We start from the raw sequence: 20,468 nt of genomic DNA on the forward strand, positions 1-20,468 counted from the left end.
GGAACCTGATCTGGAAAACCATCAGCATGAAATGAAGCTGAGAGCTGAAGAAGCTGAAGGGTCTCAGGCTGAAACCCGTTTCTCAGCTGCTGGTCCGGTTTGGACCATGGAGACCCTCAGGGTTCAGAGACCGGCTCCTCACAGTTTCCAGAACCAGAACTGAACAGTTTCTATGTTCTTACTGGAAAACATGGAGAGATGATGGATCTGAAAGGGGGCGGAGCTTCCAGCGGCGTGTGATGGATGATTGGATGAATCACAGCTGGTGTTTTGGGGGCGGGGCCTGTGGTTCTGACCCGTTAGCTTGTAGCGGTGAGCTGGTTATCATGTTGATCTGGTTTCTGTGTCAGCTGTAGAAAGCGGCTCTGCTGGTGTTTTTAAAGTTTCCAGGTTTTTCCAGGTTTTCCAGGTTCCTGAACATCAGAAGGTCATGAAGAGGTTTTATTCTTCTGCTCTAATCTGGAAAAATCATTTCAGTCCAAACATGGAAACAAGAGCCGTCGTTGTTCTGACATCACGTCTCAAACAGAGGCTTTAATGGCTGAGAGGCCGTGACCTCTGACCCCTCTGGGTTAAAGCTGCTTCCCTTCAGCTGGTTGAACACAATCTTTGTTTCTGTAAATGAACTGAAACAGCGTTTAGTTCAGATAACTGCTGTCCAAACTTATCGCTTTGAGACAAAACTGTCGTTTAATAATGAATGAGAACCAAACCTGAAGAAGCTGCTGCTGCCATGAACAATAACTCTGAGCTTCTGCAGTCTAATGTAGACCTGAAATGATATTTGAAGCATCTAGATACTGTATATCTATGTTAAATAACTGCTAAATATTCCAATGAAACTGCGGCTCTATAGAAACGTGAATGTAAATGTTGAGTCTGGATAAATTAGCATTAAATTCTCCATGTAGTAAAAATGTCTCTTTCCTTCCAGCTGCTTGTAAATAAACATGGCGGCTCTCAGAAACTAATGGAAACATTTCTGACCAGGAGGTTAAAGTTCGCTAACTTCAGTTAAACTGGAGACTCTGAGTTTACATGACAAACAACAGAAACTGCATTAAAGCTGCAGTTCAACACAATGACATGATGAAAACTGTCTGACGCCTCGTTGTCCTGCTGCCTCCTGGTTTCTACAACACGTTACAAACGACGGTGGCGTCGGCGGTGGGAGTTCGCCTGAGAATCGGTGGATCATCAGATCGGTTCTGGTCGACCCGCCTCGTCGTTTGGGTCGGTCAGACACTTCACCTCCTTCCTGCTGGTGTTGGTCAGAAGGCCGATGTGTGAATGTGTCCTTTGATATATAAACGACATTATAAATAAAATTCATTATTAAAAAATAAACCAAAATGTCAGCATTCTTTTCTCTAAAATGATTTTTTCAGTCTAGTTTTTACATCGTAGATATAAATCAGCAAAATTAGTTTTTTGTCTGATTAGTAATTTTAGGATAATTAACTGTTGGCAATATTACAGAATTTCTCGATTAATTTTACAACTTCTAATATTTTCACAATAAATTTCTGTGTTTTTTATATTTAATAACTGTAAAAATTATGTGAAATTCATGTTTCTTGAGTTTTGGTAATTCCATGTATTTTCTACTCTATTATAATGTTTTGGATGTTACAGTCTGTAACTAATGGTATTTTTTATTACTTTAAATTGTACAGATATTTTTTACAGTGTACATCAGCAGGTGAGCTCCTCCTCCTCCTCACCTGGATCAAGCTGATCACCTGGAGCGTCTCCGTTTTGTGACCCAGACGTCTCAGCAGCAGGTCCAGTGAGTAAACACACTTTATAGAAAACTGGTTCTGACCCGTTTTCAGGCTTTTCTCTGTTTCCGGGTCAGAGAAACAGAACCGACCGAACCTTTCAGTCAGTTTGATCTAATCTGAGCAGAAACTTCCGCTGTTTAAATATAATCTGTGTTTGTGTAAAAGTGGTTTAATGTCAGATTTATTATCGCGCTGCTGTCATTTAACGCTCTGAATAGAAAGTTTGTCACTTTTCCTCTGGAAATAAACGTCTTTAAGTTGTGACGCCTGTCAGACAGCGGCCTGTTGGACGTTATGATCTCAGTGTGGATCAACAGGTTTGTTGAGCCACTAGAGGATCATGGGAAATGTAGTTGAACTCCTCTGACTACTGAACCTTTTAATATAGAAACACTGAAAGTTTTTTAACTTTATAGTTAAAATCTGAACTATTAACTGTAAATATTTATTCCACAAATCAAATGAGGATTTTTGACGCTTCTGTTATGATGAAAACACACAAGTCATGTTACTGAGTGAAACAGAAACTGAAACTAACTTTGTTCTTCAGGCTCCATTTTGAGACGGAGGACAGAAATAACTTGTCGTTTTCAGACATAAGGTTTTTATTATTATGTCTCTAGAACATAATGAAACTGGAGTGGCGCCTCAGTGATCAATAGATGAATAAATAAAGTCTTAATCAGCCCCTAGGGGGCAGCATGAGGCTGTGGGTGTGTCTGCAGGGGGCAGAGAGGATGAAGGTGGACAGATTGATTCTCAGCTCTGGGGAAAAAGCTGATCTTTATCCAGAAAGTGGTTGTTCACTTTCTGGACCTGCAGCGTTTCCAGACGGTACCAACAGTTTGTGGATCATCAGCAGCAACACAACTGGCCTTCCTCTGCAGTCGGCCAGCAGATATCAGGTCCAGGTTCGGTACCTGATCCCACGACCCACTGGGCCGTTTTCTCCACCCGGGCCAAGTCCTTTTGGTCCTGGGTTGTTGTCGTCCCACCCAGTCCTGCTGAGGAAGAGGATGCTCTTCATCACGGCTCTGTAGACGTTCTGGAGCCGCTGAGCAGGAAGTCCCGCCCTTTGCAGCTTCCTGAGGAAGAAGAGTCTTTGTTGGGCCTTCCTCGTCAGAACAGAGGTGTTCAGTGACCAGGTCGGGTCCGAGGTGACCCGGATGTCCAGGAATCTGATGTTGTCTCCCTACACACTCCACCACCTCCACCTGGACTGGAACAGGTGGTGACTGTCAGATTTTCCTACCGTAGAGCATCGATCTGCGCTTCCCCTCTCGGTGGGACGGATAGAAGATCGTCTGTCATGGATCCATGTTGGGGTCGAGCTTTACTGGATTTATTTAATTTAAGGGCTGATCAAGGAAGGATTTAGACGGAAAATGAAATGAATTGAAATGGAGACTTTACTGTGAATCGTTGCTGCTTATAAATTGTTGTTACATGAAGAAACACATTTATATTTCATGAGAGAAATATTTAACAAAGAGCCACAACTTAGTTACTGCGACTGAGATCTACTGGATCCCACATGATCCCACCTTTAGGCAGCACCAACACCTGGAGGTGATCTGATTGTGAGCAATAATGATATGAATATAAACTAAATAAGAACTTAATGAGTCTTTTAAAGAGCAGAACTGGTTTCATCTTAGTAGGAAAAACCAGAACAAAAACACTTTAAACTACCACAGAGTATTAAAACCATAATAAGATGAAAATAAAATATAATTTTTGGAAGAAATGTATAATATTACCAGAATAAAGTTGTAATATTCTGACTTTATTCTCATATTTTATATATTTCCTTAGTGTGTCCATAATACTCCATCCTGTTAAACTGCTTTTCCTGATGATTTAAATCCTAAAATGTGACACATCTCTCCTTCCTCTGCAGTCTGGGGTTCATCAGAAACTGAAGTTTCTCTGATCTGTGGAGTCAAAGCAGATTTAAACTGAACAGATTTCCCTCTTCCTCCTCTCTGAGTTGTTTCTTTTCCAGTTGGACTTGTTGTTTCTCCTGCAGCAGTGAGAAACTCTTTGTCTCTCTAAGCTGGAAACCTGAACAGATCTGCTGGAAGCTGAGAGATCAGATCCTCCTCATGATCTCCATGGATCACCTGATCCTGAATCTCTCTGATTGTTGGTCCGTCTGGAAAATATTCCTTCCACATATTCCTGCCTCTCTGACTGAACCGACTCTCAGCAGGAGGACTGGCAGCCCGTCTAAAGGAGGTCTGGACCCCAAAGGTTTCAGAACCGCTGCTTTAACTGAGCCCATCTGTTCAGGACCAACACATCACCACTTCATAGGAAATGTTCACTCCTTCATTCATTACATCTGACCTCACTCTGGATGTTTCTGCAGACCTGGAACATGATTCCAGTTCAGGTTTCAGGTTTTAAATGTTGTTAATAAAGTCAGAAGTTCTCCAGGAGGTTCTGGATCAGCCAGCAGACATCAGAAGGTCCTGAAGAAGTGAAGGAGAGAACAATTCAAACCCAGATGGTTCCTGCTGGATCAGGTTCCTCTGATCCTCTGAACACATGATGGGATCAACTTTCTGCTGACTGGATCACTGGGAACTGACTGGTTCTGGTTTCTCTTTCAGACTCACTGAAATCCCGAAGATGGGAAACTCAAATCAAAAGCAGGACAGAGCAGAACCTGCAGGATCCGTCTGTCCCTCTATGAGGAGTGACCGGTCCAAAGGAAATCCTCCAGGCTTCAGTACTGAACCAGAACCACCAGACAGGAAGTAAGAAACCAGTTTCTAACTGATTCCTGTGACTCCACACAGATTTATTTAATATTAACTTGTTTATCTTCAGCAAATAAATAAAAAGAAACTTAATTTTTCTGCCAACTTAAAGCTGAGTAGACATGAGGAATGTCAGCCAATCAGAGGAGTTTTAATGAGGCTTCAGTGAGTCAGAGATGGATGGAAACGATCCATGGAAACAGAAACAACCAGAACTTTAGAGAGATAAACCCACTGAGAGAGGAAACTTCTTTACTGGGACCACTCTATATACTGGGAACACTGGGACCAGTCTATATACTGGGAACACTGGGACCAGTCTATATGCTGGGACCAGTCTATATACTGGGAACACTGGGACCAGTCTATATGCTGGGAACACTGGGACCAGTCTATATGCTGGGAACACTGGGACCAGTCTATATACTGGGAACACTGGGACCAATCTATATGTTGGGAACACTGGGACCAGTCTATATACTGGGAAACATGGGATCAGTCTATATACTGGGAAACATGGGACCAGTCTATATGCTGGGAACACTGGGACCAGTTTATATACTGGGAACACTGGGACCAGTTTGTATGCTGGGAACACTGGGACCAGTTTGTATGCTGGGAACAGTCTATATACTGGGAAACATGGGATCAGTCTATATACTGGGAAACATGGGACCAGTCTATATGCTGGGAACACTGGGACCAGTTTATATACTGGGAACACTGGGACCAGTTTGTATGCTGGGAACACTGGGACCAGTTTGTATGCTGGGAACACTGGGACCAGTTTGTATACTGGGAACACTGGGACCAGTCTATATGCTGGGAACACTGGGACCAGTCTATATGCTGGGAACACTGGAACCAGTTTATATACTGGGAACACTGGGACCAGTTTGTATACTGGGAACACTGGGATCATGTGATCCAGGTTGATGATCCAGAACTTTAAACTTACTGTGTTCATGTGATTCTCTGTTTTCTGCTTTAATGTGACACTCTTAGTTATTTTATTAGTAAATATTGCTGGATGAATATTTCCTGCCTTCCTGATTGTTCCTGGTTCCTCCACAGAGTGGACCAGCAGAGCTCAGAGGTTCCCAGTGGTCCGTCTGCCCAGCAGCATCAAACACAGCTGGACTCCATATTTATGGTCTGTACATGAACAACAACTACTTTTCCATGGTTCTGTTCACAGTCGTCTCCATGCTGCACTTTGTAGACCAGAGGACTGTCAGTCTGTCCAACATCCATCTGGTGTTTGGCTCCATGATTTCAGTCTGATGTTTCCTTCATCTATTATTCTGTTCCAGCTGCTGGAGGAAAACATTGTCACTTTTGTGAAGAACGAGCTGAAGAAGATCCACAAGGTTCTGAGTCCAGATTACCCAGAATGCTCAGAGAGTCAGAGAGAGGATGATGAGGTGTTGAGAGGTGATGATGAAGAGCAGAGGAGGAGCAGCAGAGAGGCAGTGATGAAGATCACACTGAACTTCCTGAGGAGGATGAAGCAGGAGGAGCTGGCTGACCGTCTGCAGAGCAGTAAGAGGATTTCTACAAAGATTTGACCTGATGGATAAATGACACATTTACTGATGTCTGAAGAAATGGAATCACATTTATTTAAATCATCTTCAGAAGGTATTTTTGTTTCATCCCTGATTTTACTCTTTGTGTTATTTTAGAACATCTTGCTGCAGTTTGTCAATATCAACTTAAATCTGGTCTGAAGAAGAAGTTCCAGTCTGTGTTTGAGGGGATTGCTAAAGCAGGAAGTCCAGCCCTTCTGAACCAGATCTACACAGAGCTCTACATCACAGAGGGAGGGACTGGAGAGGTCAATGATGAACATGAGGTCAGACAGATTGAAACAGCATCCAGGAAACCACACAGACCAGAAACAACAATCAGACAAGAAGACATCTTTAAAGTCCTACCTGGAAGAGATCAACCAATCAGAACAGTGATGACAAAGGGAGTGGCTGGCATTGGGAAAACAGTCTTAACACAGAAGTTCACTCTGGACTGGGCTGAAGACAAAGCCCACCAGAACATCCACTTCATATTTCCATTCACCTTCAGAGAGCTGAATGTGCTGAGAGAGAAAAAGTTCAGCTTGGTGGAACTTGTTCATCACTTCTTTACTGAAACCAAAGGAATCTGCAGCTTTGAACACTTACAGGTTCTGTTCATCTTTGATGGCTTGGATGAGAGTCGACTTCCACTGGACTTCCACAACAAGGAGATCCTGACTGATGCTACAGAGTCCAGCTCAGTGGATGTTCTGCTGACAAACCTCATCAGGGGGAAACTGCTTCCCTCTGCTCTCCTCTGGATAACCACACGACCTGCAGCAGCCAATCAGATCCCTCTTCAGTGTGTTGGCATGGTGACAGAGGTCAGAGGGTTCAACGACCCCCAGAAGGAGGAGTACTTCAGGAAGAGATTCAAAGATGAGCAGCAGGCCAGCAGGATCATCTCCCACATGAAGACGTCACGAAGCCTCCACATCATGTGCCACATCCCAGTCTTCTGCTGGATCACTGCTACAGTTCTGGAGGATGTGTTGAAGACCAGAGAGGGAGGAGAGCTGCCCAGAACCCTGACTGAGATGTATATCCACTTCCTGGTGGTTCAGACCAAAGTGAAGAAGGTCAAGTATGATGGAGGAGCTGAAACAGATCCACACTGGAGTCCAGAGAGCAGGAAGATGATCGAGTCTCTGGGAAAACTGGCTTTTGATCAGCTGCAGAAAGGAAACCTGATCTTCTATGAATCAGACCTGACAGAGTGTGGCATCGATATCAGAGCAGCCTCAGTGTACTCAGGAGTGTTCACACAGATCTTTAGAGAGGAGAGAGGGCTGTACCAGGACAAGGTGTTCTGCTTCGTCCATCTGAGTGTTCAGGAGTTTCTGGCTGCTCTTCATGTTCATCGGACCTTCATCAACTCTGGAGTCAACCTGATGGAAGAAACACAAACATCTAAGAAATCTTCATTATTTAATAAACCTGAACTAAAGTCTCTCCATCAGAGAGCTGTTGACCAGGCCTTACAGAGTCCAAATGGACACCTGGACTTGTTCCTCCGTTTCCTCCTGGGACTTTCACTGCAGACCAATCAGAGACTCCTACAAGGTCTGCTGACACAGACAGGAAGTAGCTCACAGACCAATCAGGAAACAGTTCAGTACATCAAGGAGAAGATCAGTGAGAAAGTGTCTGCAGAGAAAAGCATCAATCTGTTCCACTGTCTGAATGAACTGAATGATCGTTCTCTAGTGGAGGAGATCCAACAGTCTCTGAGTTCAGGAAGTCTCTCCACAGATAAACTGTCTCCTGCTCAGTGGTCAGCTCTGGGTTTCATCTTAGTGTCATCAGGAAAAGATCTGGATGTGTTTGACCTGAAGAAATACTCTGCTTCAGAGGAGGCTCTTCTGAGGCTGCTGCCAGTGGTTAAAGCTTCCAACAAAGCTCTGTAAGGACACACGTTGTTACTGCAGGTATTGTTGATGGGTAGAAATCTGATAATTATGAGGTAAATATTCATGTTTCAGTTTATATTTTGGTGCTTTGTCTCTTCAAATTGTCCCACTGGGGGGATGAGCAAAAAAGAAACAGACTTCCTTCAGCAGCTGAACATAATGTTACATATTCAAGCAGCATAACTCCTCCACTTTATGTTAACATTGAATTGGATTAATATAGTTAATTCTGTAATTTTATAATTATCTTTCCAACCTCCTTGTTACCTGTAGTTCTGTCATTTAAGGCTGGAGGCCCAACTATAGAATGAACCAGTTCACAACAAATACAAAGGTTGTGTAGAATCAGATGGTTCCTTCTCTGTCCAATAAAAACATTGTTGAATTGAAAGCACATAAATTCTGATGAATAGTTTAATACCAGATTTTCCTCCCTGTCTCCTCAGACTGAGTGGCTGTAACCTCTCAGAGAGAAGCTGTGAAGCTCTGTCCTCAGTTCTCAGCTCCCAGTCCTCCAGTCTCAGAGAACTGGACCTGAGTAACAACAACCTGCAGGATTCAGGAGTGAAGCTTCTCTCTGCTGGACTGAAGAGTCCAAACTGCAACCTGGAGACTCTCAGGTAAAATGTGACCAATCCTGGTGATTTCTATCCATTAGCTGCTAGCAGAGATTGACTAAAGTATCTGACCTCCATCCAAATGATGGGAATCAGGTGTTCCAGTAACTTCCCTGGCCACAGGTTTATGAAAGTAGCACCAAGGCATGTAGACTGTTTTTACAACCATTTGTGAAATAATGTTTTGCTCTCAGGAACTCAGTGGATTCCAGCCTGGAACTGTGATAGGATGAGCAACAAGTGGCTTCCTGTCACTAACAAGTTTCTACACATAAATGTTGCTGGTTTTCATTCCCTCCATGCTGACAGAACCAAGAACATAGGTGTTTAGAGAGGCAGTGGTCAGACTTCATTGATAGTATAACTCTGGATACTTGACAGATTGCTGCATCCTCGGCGCACAAATGAGCTTTATTGCAGATCCTTCCTCCCAGCAGTTGTTAGATTTTCTAACCAGAACTGCTCCCAATAGGGCTGCACCGATTGCAGTTTTCTGGCCAATCACTGATTATTGATATTTTAAAAAGCCTAACATACCAATTCCGATTTTGGCTGATACCATGTTTTTGTCTGAAATGTTGCTCCATATATCAAGAAAGTTACTGAATTGGCAGCAATGGAGCGACTATTGATAACTGTAAATATGCAGACATGAGCTGGTCGGCCGGTTTGTCAGTCAAACTTTTCTCACGGGAGAAAAGAAAAGCACAGTGGTTGATTATTAGACTTTTGCCGAGGTTGATAACATCGGTGGATAAGATCAGCTTCACATGTAAAAATCGGCCGATTACTGATCCCCTAAAATTAAGGAGATCAGCACCGATAAAGCAGTGCAGCCCTAGCTCCCAACAAACTCATTAATTATATACATTCTGGCTGTTACCTGGTGTTTTTTACATTTCTTTTAAATAGTCTATTGCTGTTTAACATACAAATATACACATCTTATAGATGGTTATAAAATGCCCTACTCAGCTGCACATTTCTTTGAAACTGATGCTGTTTTTATTGAATGTACAACATTATTATTCCTCTGTTGTAAATGTGTCATTACTCTACAGTCTCCTATTATTTATTTTTACCTTTTCTTGAATATCTGATTCTTCCATTTAAACTTGTTGCTGGTAAACCTGAACTCCCTGCTGTGGATCAATGAAGGATGTTTCTATTCTGATCCGTTCTACATGTGAAACTTGTTGATTTTATTACACACAGAACTACATGAGAGTGTTTTTACTATTTCATCTTATTGACAGGTTAATTTATTGACTTTTTTCCTCTCCTATAAATGTCCAGTTCAGACCTTGGGCTCTACCTCAATGTTCTCATCATGTGATGAATTGTGTGTCTGCAGCTTATCAGGCTGTTTGGTCTCAGAGGAAGGCTGTGCTTCTCTGGCCTCAGCTCTGACCTTTAACCCCTCCCATCTGAAAGAGTTGGACCTGAGCTACAATCATCCAGGAGACTCAGGAGTGAAGCTGCTGTCGGCTGGACTGAAGGATCCAGACTGGAGACTGGAAGCTCTCAGGTATGGAGGAACCTGCTGCAGGAGCAGAGAAGGTCTGATAGAGGAGGAAGAGGAGAAACGTCTTTAGTCTGATGGGAAACATTTAGTTTGAAGAGAAATATTTAGTTTGATCATTAAATATTTAGACGCCTCATCTGGAGGCAGAGATCATTACCCAGTTTTCTGGAATATTCTCCTGACTAAGAACGGCTCACAAGGAAAATGAAAGAGTGGGATGGATTTAATAGAGTTTAATAGGGACTCTGACTAAATGAATAAAAGTGAAGTTCAGTTAGATTTCCATGATGATCTGCTGATGACAGAAAGGACTTTAAAACAATATTTGATGGAGCTCCAGACCAATCAGCCCCAAGGAGCAAAGATGAGAAGAAAAGTAACTCCATGTTGGTCAGATGGATGTTTCAAAGTTCAGAGAGAGAAATCAAGATTTTGAACTAAACTCACAAGTGTGTATAGCGCCACCTGGTGGTGCTGGTTGGTAGAGGAAGTGCTGAAAGGTTGGAGGTGTTTGTCAGAGGTGTGTGATGATGGAAGCCTCTCCCTGGTTTGTGAGTCTGAGCTCAGAGATCAAATGTTTGGTTCTTGTTGAACTCTTTGTTGAATGTGATGCAGCTTCTCCTTTTTAATGTTTGTATTTCTGGATATTCCAGTGAGGCCACAGCAGGTTTTCAGCAGCAGGTTGTTTAGTGTTTCATTCCTTCATCTGTGTGTGGGAGTGTGGATGGAGCAGGTATCCAGGTGTTGATCAGAGTTTAGATTGATTGGATTTTAATGCTGATTATTAAATCAGGTTGAGCTTCCAGAAATGTTTCCTTAGTTTCCTGATGTCCTTTTAGGCTTCAGTGAGTTTCTTCAGGTTGTTACTGAGGGATTTCCTTTCTCCTCTCTGTTGGAGCTTTTCCTGTGTTTGGAGAAATGAGTTGTGCTGCAGCAGCACCAACTGTCCTTCCTACATCCACTGCAGTTTGCAATCCAGATGTTGGACTGTTCCTGTCTCAGTGGAGGACAATGTGTGTCTGAGAGACATGTAATGTCCATGTTTGCTGCTGAAAGAGACTGATGGTCTGACCCCCCTCCTCCTTTCAGGGTGGAGCCTGCTGGAGGCCGATTCTTGACACCAGGTCCATGGAGATGTAAGTGTGTTTTTCATCTGATTCATGACAACAAAGCAGCTCACATTCAACCATCTTCAAACTGTCACATCACTCATTCAGGATCATCATCAAAGATCAATAAATGATCAATAACTGCAGCTGGATTGTGTTTGTTCTCTCCATCAGATTCCTGTCAACTCACCATCGACACAAACACAGTGAACAGAGAGCTCAACCTGTCTGAAGATAACAGGAAGGTGACACGGGTGAAGAAGCTTCAGTCATATCCTGATCATCCAGACAGATTTGATTACTGGAACCAGCTGCTGTGTAGAACTGGTCTGACTGGTCGCTGTTACTGGGAGGTCGAGTGGAGAGGATTTGTTGATATATCAGTGAGTTACAGAAGAATCAGGAGGAAAGGAGACAGCAGAGACTGTGTGTTTGGATATAATGATCATTCCTGGAGGCTGAGATGCTCTGATGATGGTTACTCTGTCTGGCACAATAACATAGAAACTCATCTCTCCTCCTCCTCCGTCTCTAACAGAGTATCAGTGTATGTGGACTGTCCTGCTGGCATTCTGTCCTTCTACAGAGTCTCCTCTGACTCACTGATCCTCCTCCACACCTTCAACACCACATTCACTGAACCTCTGATTCCTGGATTTGGGTTCTTGTCTTATGGTTCCTCAGTGTTTCTTTGCTGATTTGAGTCTAAAGATTTTCCTCCTGTCAGAGAAACTCTCTCACTGTTGAACAGATAGTTCATCTCTACAATCTATTTCTTGGTGAAACTTTTCTGATTGAGTCCTTGGAAACTTTTTCTTCTTCCAGTCCTTTAAAGATGGAAGCTGGGATTATTCCAGGATTATTCCAGGATTATTCCAGGATCCTCATGTTTTCCTGTTTGTTTCCAGTCAAAGCTTCACACTGAATATCAAGATGTTGTTTCTCTGATTTTTTCCTCTCATTCATCAGATTTCATTGAAATGTTGATCAGTTTTTCTCTCTGAACATTTTCTGTTTCTGTCGGCTCCTATTTTTCTAAACTCGTCAGATTTGAATATTAAATCTTCCTTTTGTTTATTTGCTGCAGTTTTTCTTCATGTGTTTTAGAGAAATAAAAACATTTTTCTTCTTCTGCATTTGGTTCATTTGCTGCTCATTCTGTTCTTTTCCTGTTCAAATTTAAATATTTGCATTATAAACATAATAAATGTGCAGAATTAGTAGTTTGAACAAATTCAGGCATTTATAGCTGCAGTGTGTAACTTTTATTAAAAATATCTTTTTTACATATTTGTGAAAAATGTTACCTGTCATGACTGTATGGCATCAGACAGATGAAATGTGAACAGATCAAACTCCTCCATGAGCTGCTATTGAGGTTTGAAGAAATACACCAGGTTGGTGTAGCGCGTTAGCATTAGCTCTTGTTAAGTGCTATGTTATTGTAGTGCTTTAGCATTAGATTAAGATAAATGCCTTTGTGTAGCGTTTTAGTGTTAGCTACTGCTAAATACCATGTTTGTGCAGCATGTTAGCATTTGTTTCTGCTAAATATAATAAGTACTATGTTGGTATTGTGTGCTAGCATTAGCTAGTGCTAGATATCATGTTGGTGTAGCACTTTACAGCTAACTACTGATTAATACTGAGTTGGTGTAGCGCTTTGGCATTACTTGCTAATATGTGCTATGTTGTTATTGTGTGCTAGTGTTAGCTAGTGCTATATACCGGGTGGTTGATGTGAAGTTAAGCAGAAAGGCCTGAACTTTTCACATTTTGGTGTTAGAAGGATTTTTAGCTGCAGATTCATGAAGCCATTAATCCCAACAAACCTGATAACTTTATCTGTTTTATTTGGTTTTATTTTTGCTGTTTCAGATCAACAAGAGACATTCAGGAAATATAATCATTTGTTCCCATGAAGCAGCTGAAACATTTGTTTGCATGAAATTCTTCCTAAATGAAGATAAAATAACTTCAGGTTTGGACTGGAAGCAGCTCATTGGAACAAATAATGTAGCAAACAAAACAAAATAGATGATTTTTTAGATTTCTGACCAGAGGCTGAAGATGAAATAATACATTTATGTTGCTGCTAATTCTGCTTTTCTAGGATTTTTGTTCTCCTTTAATTTGTTCACCAGTCAAGCAGAGAAGATGGTTGGACGCATGTTGTGATGGTAAAGTTGTTTTAATTTTCTAATCCTTTATAAATAAAACAGCAAAAGTTGATAAAGTCACTGAAGATGTTGGTGGTGATTGTGATGGACCGAGCAGTCAAAGGAAAGCCAGGCACAGGTTGAAATTAAAACATTATTGGCTTTTATTTAACCCAAAACATAAACTTTGGTCAACAATAAAAAATGACAAACTTGGGCCCATAAAAAGGTTAAAGTAACAAAGTTGAACTCAGACTGACTCCAACAAACATCCCTCCCTAAATGAGACAAAGGGGAAACTTAAATCCTGGCTGATCAGGCCACATAGAAACACAGAGGGGAGAAACACAAACAGCAACTGAAGCCAGCATAGAAAAACCCCCTCCCCTCTGGATGAGTAGTGGTATGAGCCAAGCTGCAGCCTCAGCAGCTCCAGCTCTTTGTTCCTGTGAAGGACTGGAGCAGCCGGGACTGAGGAAACTCAGAAAACAGGTTCAATCAGGCGGGACATAACAGTGAGATCTAAAATGTCTGCACTTCTTCTAGAATACAGCGTTATGATGTGCTGCCTTCTAAACAAAAATAGTTATTCTGTCAATTCAATGCTAGACTTAAAGAAACCCAGATATAAATGTGGTGAGACTGAACTATTGTGTGTGGTGTGATTGGATGGCGCCACATTTGTGCGACTGGAACTGCAGCATCACAGTGATGAAAAACTAAATACATTCTTACCAGCTACTAATACATTTATTAAGCTTCCCATTATGCTTTCAATCATCTGCTAGTCATTTCATTGACATCAAGTTGTTGTAAATAATAAACATTACAGTGGAAAACACAGAAAGAAATGAAAAAGTCCCCAGATGATCAGATCAGCTCCAGTTTCCTGATTAAAAACTGTTTAAAAATGATATGAAGAAATTCACCAAACCAGTAAACAATCAATCATTGTCAAGTTTTCTGGTCTCTTTAAACCACCTCAGCTTCTGCCCAAACTAGAAAAAGCTTGTTTCCCTCAAAGAAATGCAGGAACCACTCATCTCATCTTTTATTCATCTTTTCTTTTTGTCTTTAGATGATTTCAGCTGACAGTGTAAGACCACCATGACTTGGCATAAGTAGTCAGAGAGTCACAGAGAGTCACAGAGCAGGTTGGAAACCTACAAACTAATGAAACTAAATCAGTTACCGATCACAATCAACTCATTCACTAGTTTTCCAGGTCATGTTAACAATCTACTTTGAAGTTAACAGTGAATGAAGGAACAAATAAACTACATTCCAAACACATCAAACCCATTGAATCAAAGGCTGATTTGGTCTCTGAATGCAGATTAAATGATATCATGTCCAGTTCCTACCAGAGTGTCTTTGTGGAAGCTTGAAGCTGAGGCTCTTTGTCTGCAGAGATCATTGTGAGCACAGGTGTGCCAAGTTACCTGATAGACTTCAGATGGGCCTGAGTGAAAGGGATGGGTGCGCTTGGTTCTCTGTGATGTGTGTGCCAGTTGGGTGGAGATAGTAAATGCACTCACAAATGAACCATTTGCTGTTTTAACTTGACAATCATCAAACCAATCCTTCATCTGATCAATAATGTTTCATTTGGACTTTTTGTTCTTCATGCTGAGCTGCTGGTTGATCACTGAGATCTTCATCGGTAGGATTTTTAGTTCATAATCAGAGCTGAAGAATGGAGCCATCTTGGCAGTGAAGGTGTGTGTGAAGGTGTGTGTGAAGGTGTGTGTGTGTGTGTGTGTGTGTGTGTGTGTGTGTGTGTGTGTGTGTGTGTGTGTGTGTGTGTGTGTGTGTGTGTGTGTGTGTGTGTGTTAGTATCCAGGTCAGAGAAGGACAGCTTTCCTCTGTCCCAGTCCAGATTCACTCTGATCCTCTGGACTTTATTCTGGACTGGGAGACGAGTGGGAGGAGCTGATGGAGACCATGCTGAGTCTTCATCTCCATTGAACTCTATAACCAACAGTCCAGACTTTATGTTTTTCTTCCCATCAACAGATTCTTCTATCACACCAAATATCCAGGATTTCCTGCCTCCAGCATCAACATCCCAGCTGTGGTTCCCTGAGTTCAAACCCTCAGAAGTCAAAACAGAGACAGAATTTATCAGCAAAACTCTCTGGATTATCAGGAAGCTGCTGTTTCTCTCCTCCAGTCAAACTGGTCAGATCTTCAGACAGATGGAGTTCTTTACCAGCCGTGTTTGGGTCCAGAACCAGAGGAGTGTAGGTCACCATGGTCTCCATGTTGCTCCAGATGTTGAAGGCCAGGTTGCCCAGATGTTTGGCCTGGTCTATCAGAGCTCCTGAGGGCAGCTGTGGATCCTCCAGCAGGGGGCAGCGCTGGACTCTTTCCACTGCAGCCTTGTAGTTGTGCAGGAATGAGACGTCTGCAGCTCTCAGCTCCTCCTCTGTGGCTCTGACTGTGTCTGAAAGAGCTGCTATCTCTCTGCTCAGAGCCTCCATCTTCTCCTTCATCATCCCTCTCTTCTGCTCCTCTTCCTCCCTCAGTGCAGCCAGCCTGGCCTCCTCTTCCTCTGCTAGAAACTGATGAAGCTGCTTAAACTGCTCCCTAATCTGCCTCTCTGTGTGTCGGGCCTGGACCTCCAGGTGTTCTGCTGTCTGATCAAACTCCTCCTGAACTTTCTTCCTGAGCTCCAGCTTCTCCTTTAAAGGCTCCAGAGTTTCCTGAACTTTCTTCCTGTGTTGCTGAGCAGCTTCATCGATGGGTCTGAATCTGTGCTCGGTGTGTAAATCTGAATCTCTGCAGACGAGACACACTGGCTGCTGATGGTCCAGACAGAAGAGTTTGAGTTTCTCAGAGTGCAGAGAGCAGAGACCCTCTGAAGCTTTTTGGTTTCTCTGCTGTAACAAAGACTCACACAGATTCTTCAGAGCCAGATTACAGGGAGGAGCATCTGATGCTGATCTTTTCCTACCAACAGGACATGAGCGACCAGTTCTTCTTCTTCTCCAACATTTCTGGAGAGGCAGCAGAAGTTCTGCTCACTACTTTTCTCTCTAGCACTCGGTGAAGGCCGACGCTTTTTCCTCTGCTCCTCTCCCTACCCATTCCACCCTGCTTGATCTTTCTTGCTTTTTTGGAGCCTTTTTTTGCACATCCTCCAAATCTATCAATTATACATCTGGTTAACTGCTCTCTCAATCCAAGTGATCAAATTTTCTCCAGGAGACGGAGCAAATGGGAACCCTCTTGTCCTGCAGGAACACACATGATGGGATGGTTTCACCTGGATTTATTCATGATAACAGGATTTCTGCTGTTTGCAGCTTGTGCATTTCTGGCTTAGCAACACATTTGTGACAGATTTGGCCTAGTTAAAACACACAGACAGACTACTGTATTTTGTGGGACCCAAGTTGGATGTGAGTCTTGCTGAGACTGGCAGCCCAGCTGAGGATCCAAAACTCACTAGCAGGATGGAATAGATCTTGGAGAAGCTGCTGGCTTTGGTTCAGTGGAACGGCCACATGAATCTGGATGAACTAGAAGAGATATAACGGTTAAAGACTCGAGGACAGACAGAAATGTTAAGTCTGCCAGATCTAAAGAGAATTTGTTCTTCTGAATCTGTGTGGCCTTCTGGATATCTGGACTCTCCTGGAGACCAGATGTAAACAAACGGCTCGTTCCCGTCTCCTCTCCCTTCCCAAGTCACCCTGGAATCTGATGGCTGAACTCTAGAGGACTCTCTCCTGATATTTCCACCTTCATCAGAGAGTTTTTACATTATTACTTTGTAGAAACTGTGCAGTTCTCACTGTTAACCCAGAAAAGGAATCAGAACAAACCTGGAATCCAGAGACTCTCATTTATTAGTCTTTCTGTTTTTTACTAATTGTAGAGTTCTCACAATTTACACCAATTTTATTTATTACTTTTAAGATTATTATGCAGCAAGACTCCTATTATTGCAACCCAGAAAAGGAATCAGAACAAACTGAGAATCCAGAAAAATTCCTCCAGAACCAGAACATTTAGTTTTTATTATTACTTAGAAACTTGTAAAAGTACTAATTACTTTTACAAGTTTAGAGCAACACTTACTTATACTTACCTAGCAACCCAAAACAGAGACTAGATCAAACTTGGAGTCCAGAAAAACCACCTTAGCAACGACCTTTAACCTCAGATTCTTCCACCCTGGTGACCCTTAAGAGGAGTATTTAGTTTATTTCCTTTGGATCAACATGATTAGATTTCTCTCCTTCTGCTCTTTACCTTGGTTTATTATTTTGTCTGTATTTCCTGTTTAATTCCTATGAAGCTCTTTGCTTTGCCTTGTTGCTGAAAATGTGCTACATAAATGAAATTAGCTTTAGCTTCTCTGACCTCAGAGCTGATCTGGTCCAGAAGGTCAGAGGTCGCCAGATCTGAGCTGCTTCCCTGCAGAAAGAAGAGAAGACAGAGACAGGGAGGCGAGGGTCACCAGGACTCCTTCAGTACCAGCAGAACCCAGATCAGGGTCAGTTCTTCACAGATCAATCAAACACTGGGTCCAACTGACCCGGCAGGAACAGGGAGAACTAATCCTGTTCCTGACTCACAGGTTCTAGATCAACTCTTCCTCCAAAGTGTTTTATCAAACTGGGACAGAACCAGAACCCTGCAGCAGAGTCCAACCACTGACCTCTGACCTGTAGATGAACCCGTTTCTTCATCAGGATGGTTTCCTCTCTGCTGCAGATGCTGCAGGTGTAAATCTTTCCATCTTCAGGTGTGGGGTGGTTCAGGGTCAGACTGAGGTCTCCATGTTGAAGCTTGTCCTCCATCTTGGTTCTGGTTCTGTAGAGCCGGTCCTGTTCTCCAGGTTGGTCACAACCGTTCTGATACACATGGACCTTCCTGTTGTCTCCATCTGTCCACTCCACCTTAGCCTGGTGAGGCAGTCGGGTTGTGGTTCTGCAGGGCAGCAGGACCCACTTTACTCCATATTCCAGCCAAACCTGCTACTCTGAGGAAACAACAAGCAGAAAGTCGGATTTAAAGCGACGGCACTCGCTTTAAATACGACTGTTGTAGAATAAAATGCCTGTGAAAAATCCTTATTTTCCCATTTCCCTCACCTGCCACCTGAGCAGCCATGGGCTGAACTTATACAGCTGAACCCCCCGCTGCCACTAAAGGCTCTAATTTCAAGGATTTATAACTCAGTCCAATCATATGATGTCTTTTTAGCTCCAAACACCAGGAGAGCCTGGGAGCCTGAACTGGGGCTGGTTTTTGATGAACGTTGGTGGGAATCAGCCCTGACAGCCATTCAAACTTCTCCATGTGCCGCCTGAGCTCGGTTCAGTTTAAAGTGCTATTCAGACGTCATTATTCCAAAACTAGGCTGGCAGATCTTCCTAAATACGGTAGATGTTACCGATCCATGTGGAGGCTCACCCTGCAATCTGCCACACATGTTTTTCACCTGCTCAGGCCTCACAAGTTTCTAGCAAATTTACTTTCTCAACAACCGTTGACAGTTTAGCTCACACTGGAACTTTTTCTGCTTCATTTTCTGCTTCTACTGGAGGTTTCTCCCTGTTAGCCCTCCTGTGGTCTTAGCATAACGCTAAGGAGGATCGTTACATGGGGAAGCAGGGATTTGTCCTGCCAGACCGTCAGTTCCCAGAACCACACACATAAAAACCTTGTAAAAGCCACAGAGGGTCAGTGCGCCCCCTCCAGGCCACAGGAGGTTAGAGGGGTTTGGATATTTGCTCCAGCAAACAAAACCTTTTAAAATATATTTTTCATCTAAAAATGTCTTTTAATAATTTGCGTATTTGACCAAATGACTTGATTCAAACTAAAATGTAACATTTTATGACTTCTACTCAACTAGACTCAGGATTTTAATGCTGACTTGGGATTTTTATCCAGACTTTGGTGGAATATCTTGCAATACAATCCAGAGCATCTCCTGGTTTTTGTTTCTGCTTTTAATGCTGTTTTCAAATGATTTAATAAAAGAATCATATTGAAGTGAATCTCCATCAAAAACTCAGATCTTCTTTATATCTAATGAGGAATTGCTATCAGGTAAAGTTTGGAGTTTAGTTTTTCAGCTTTTCTGAAGACGTGACAATTTTCTTGATGACTAGAAATGTGAGACGTTTATTTTTTGGTGAGTTTTAATGTTTGGTTGGTGAATCAAACGACCTGCAGAAGGAGTCTGAGGTTGTGAATCCATGCCAGGAGAAAAATATGCAGATCTTTGCTTTTCAACAAAATACAAACATGTTATTTTGAATGTAGAGTCATAAACATGAATTTTTACAACGACACCAGACTTAATCTGACAGGATGAAAAGTTACCACCCTCTGATAACAGGACACATTTTATCCATCTGCATTTAGAGGCAGAAAAGTTTAGAGACTCACCTGACATGAAATAATGTGGAAGATGAAATAAAAGGCCTGCAGAGACGATCAGAACCAGAACCAGCAGAACCAGGAGAGCTGTGGCCCAGGAAGGAAAGCTTCCTGTGGAAATCAAATCAGGTTTGACCTTCCTCTGACCTTTGACCTCCAGGTGAACGGCTGCCAGCTCCAGTTCTTCTCTCCCGTCGTAGATGATGCAGGTGTAGTTTCCACTGTCAGACAGGTGAGGTTTCCTCAGAGTCAGGCTGAAGGTTCTGCTGTCCAGAGGGTTCATGGAGGTCCGGCCTGTAAAGTTCTGGTTCTGGCCTTTGAGCTCATCGTTGTCTTCTCTCCTCAGGTGGACAGATTTAGGAGTGAGATCGCTGCGGTTCCACATCAGTAAGGCTCTTCAGGCAAATGATCAGAGTATCGGCAGCTCAGGAGGACAGACTCCGCCCCCTCATTAACCTCCACCACTCCAGCAGGGCATGCTGGGAAACTGAGGACACAGACAGGAAATACTACGTGTTCAGTGGGAAGAAATGACATTGCAAGGATCTGATGTGGGATTTTTAATTGATGAACAAAGATTTTTAAACAGATTCAAGTCCTGGACTCCATTATTTGGGTAGAAG

At 42.7% G+C, this 20,468-nt stretch overlaps 1 protein-coding gene, 1 long non-coding RNA gene and 1 pseudogene across 3 annotated transcripts; 2 read left to right on the top strand and 1 right to left on the bottom strand.

Annotated features, from left to right (window-relative positions):
• Positions 1-610: 610 nt before the first annotated feature.
• LOC148156118 (uncharacterized) lies at positions 611-6,059 on the top strand. 2 transcript variants are annotated; one of them, XR_015764748.1, is made up of 4 exons: positions 611-1,233; positions 1,677-1,789; positions 4,400-4,546; positions 5,624-6,059. It is a non-coding gene; the product is annotated as an uncharacterized LOC148156118 (long non-coding RNA). The 2 variants fall into 2 exon arrangements; XR_015764747.1 differs by having other exon boundaries at positions 611-1,789.
• Positions 6,060-11,241: 5,182 nt separating this feature from the next.
• LOC148156119 (stonustoxin subunit alpha-like) lies at positions 11,242-12,420 on the top strand (the record flags this gene model as incomplete). The annotated part of the gene is made up of 2 exons (XM_088011365.1): positions 11,242-11,311; positions 11,459-12,420. Coding segments are annotated over 2 exons (594 nt in total), but the record flags the coding sequence as incomplete, so codon positions are not given.
• Positions 12,421-14,481: 2,061 nt separating this feature from the next.
• On the bottom strand, positions 14,482-18,254 carry LOC148156120 (E3 ubiquitin-protein ligase TRIM35-like; annotated as a pseudogene).
• Between the last annotated feature and the right edge of the window lie 2,214 nt (positions 18,255-20,468).

The sequence above is a fragment of the Poecilia mexicana genome, unplaced genomic scaffold (assembly GCF_051168715.1).
Source record: "Poecilia mexicana isolate PSO_F unplaced genomic scaffold, ASM5116871v1 scaffold_12, whole genome shotgun sequence".
Lineage (NCBI taxonomy): Eukaryota > Metazoa > Chordata > Actinopteri > Cyprinodontiformes > Poeciliidae > Poecilia > Poecilia mexicana.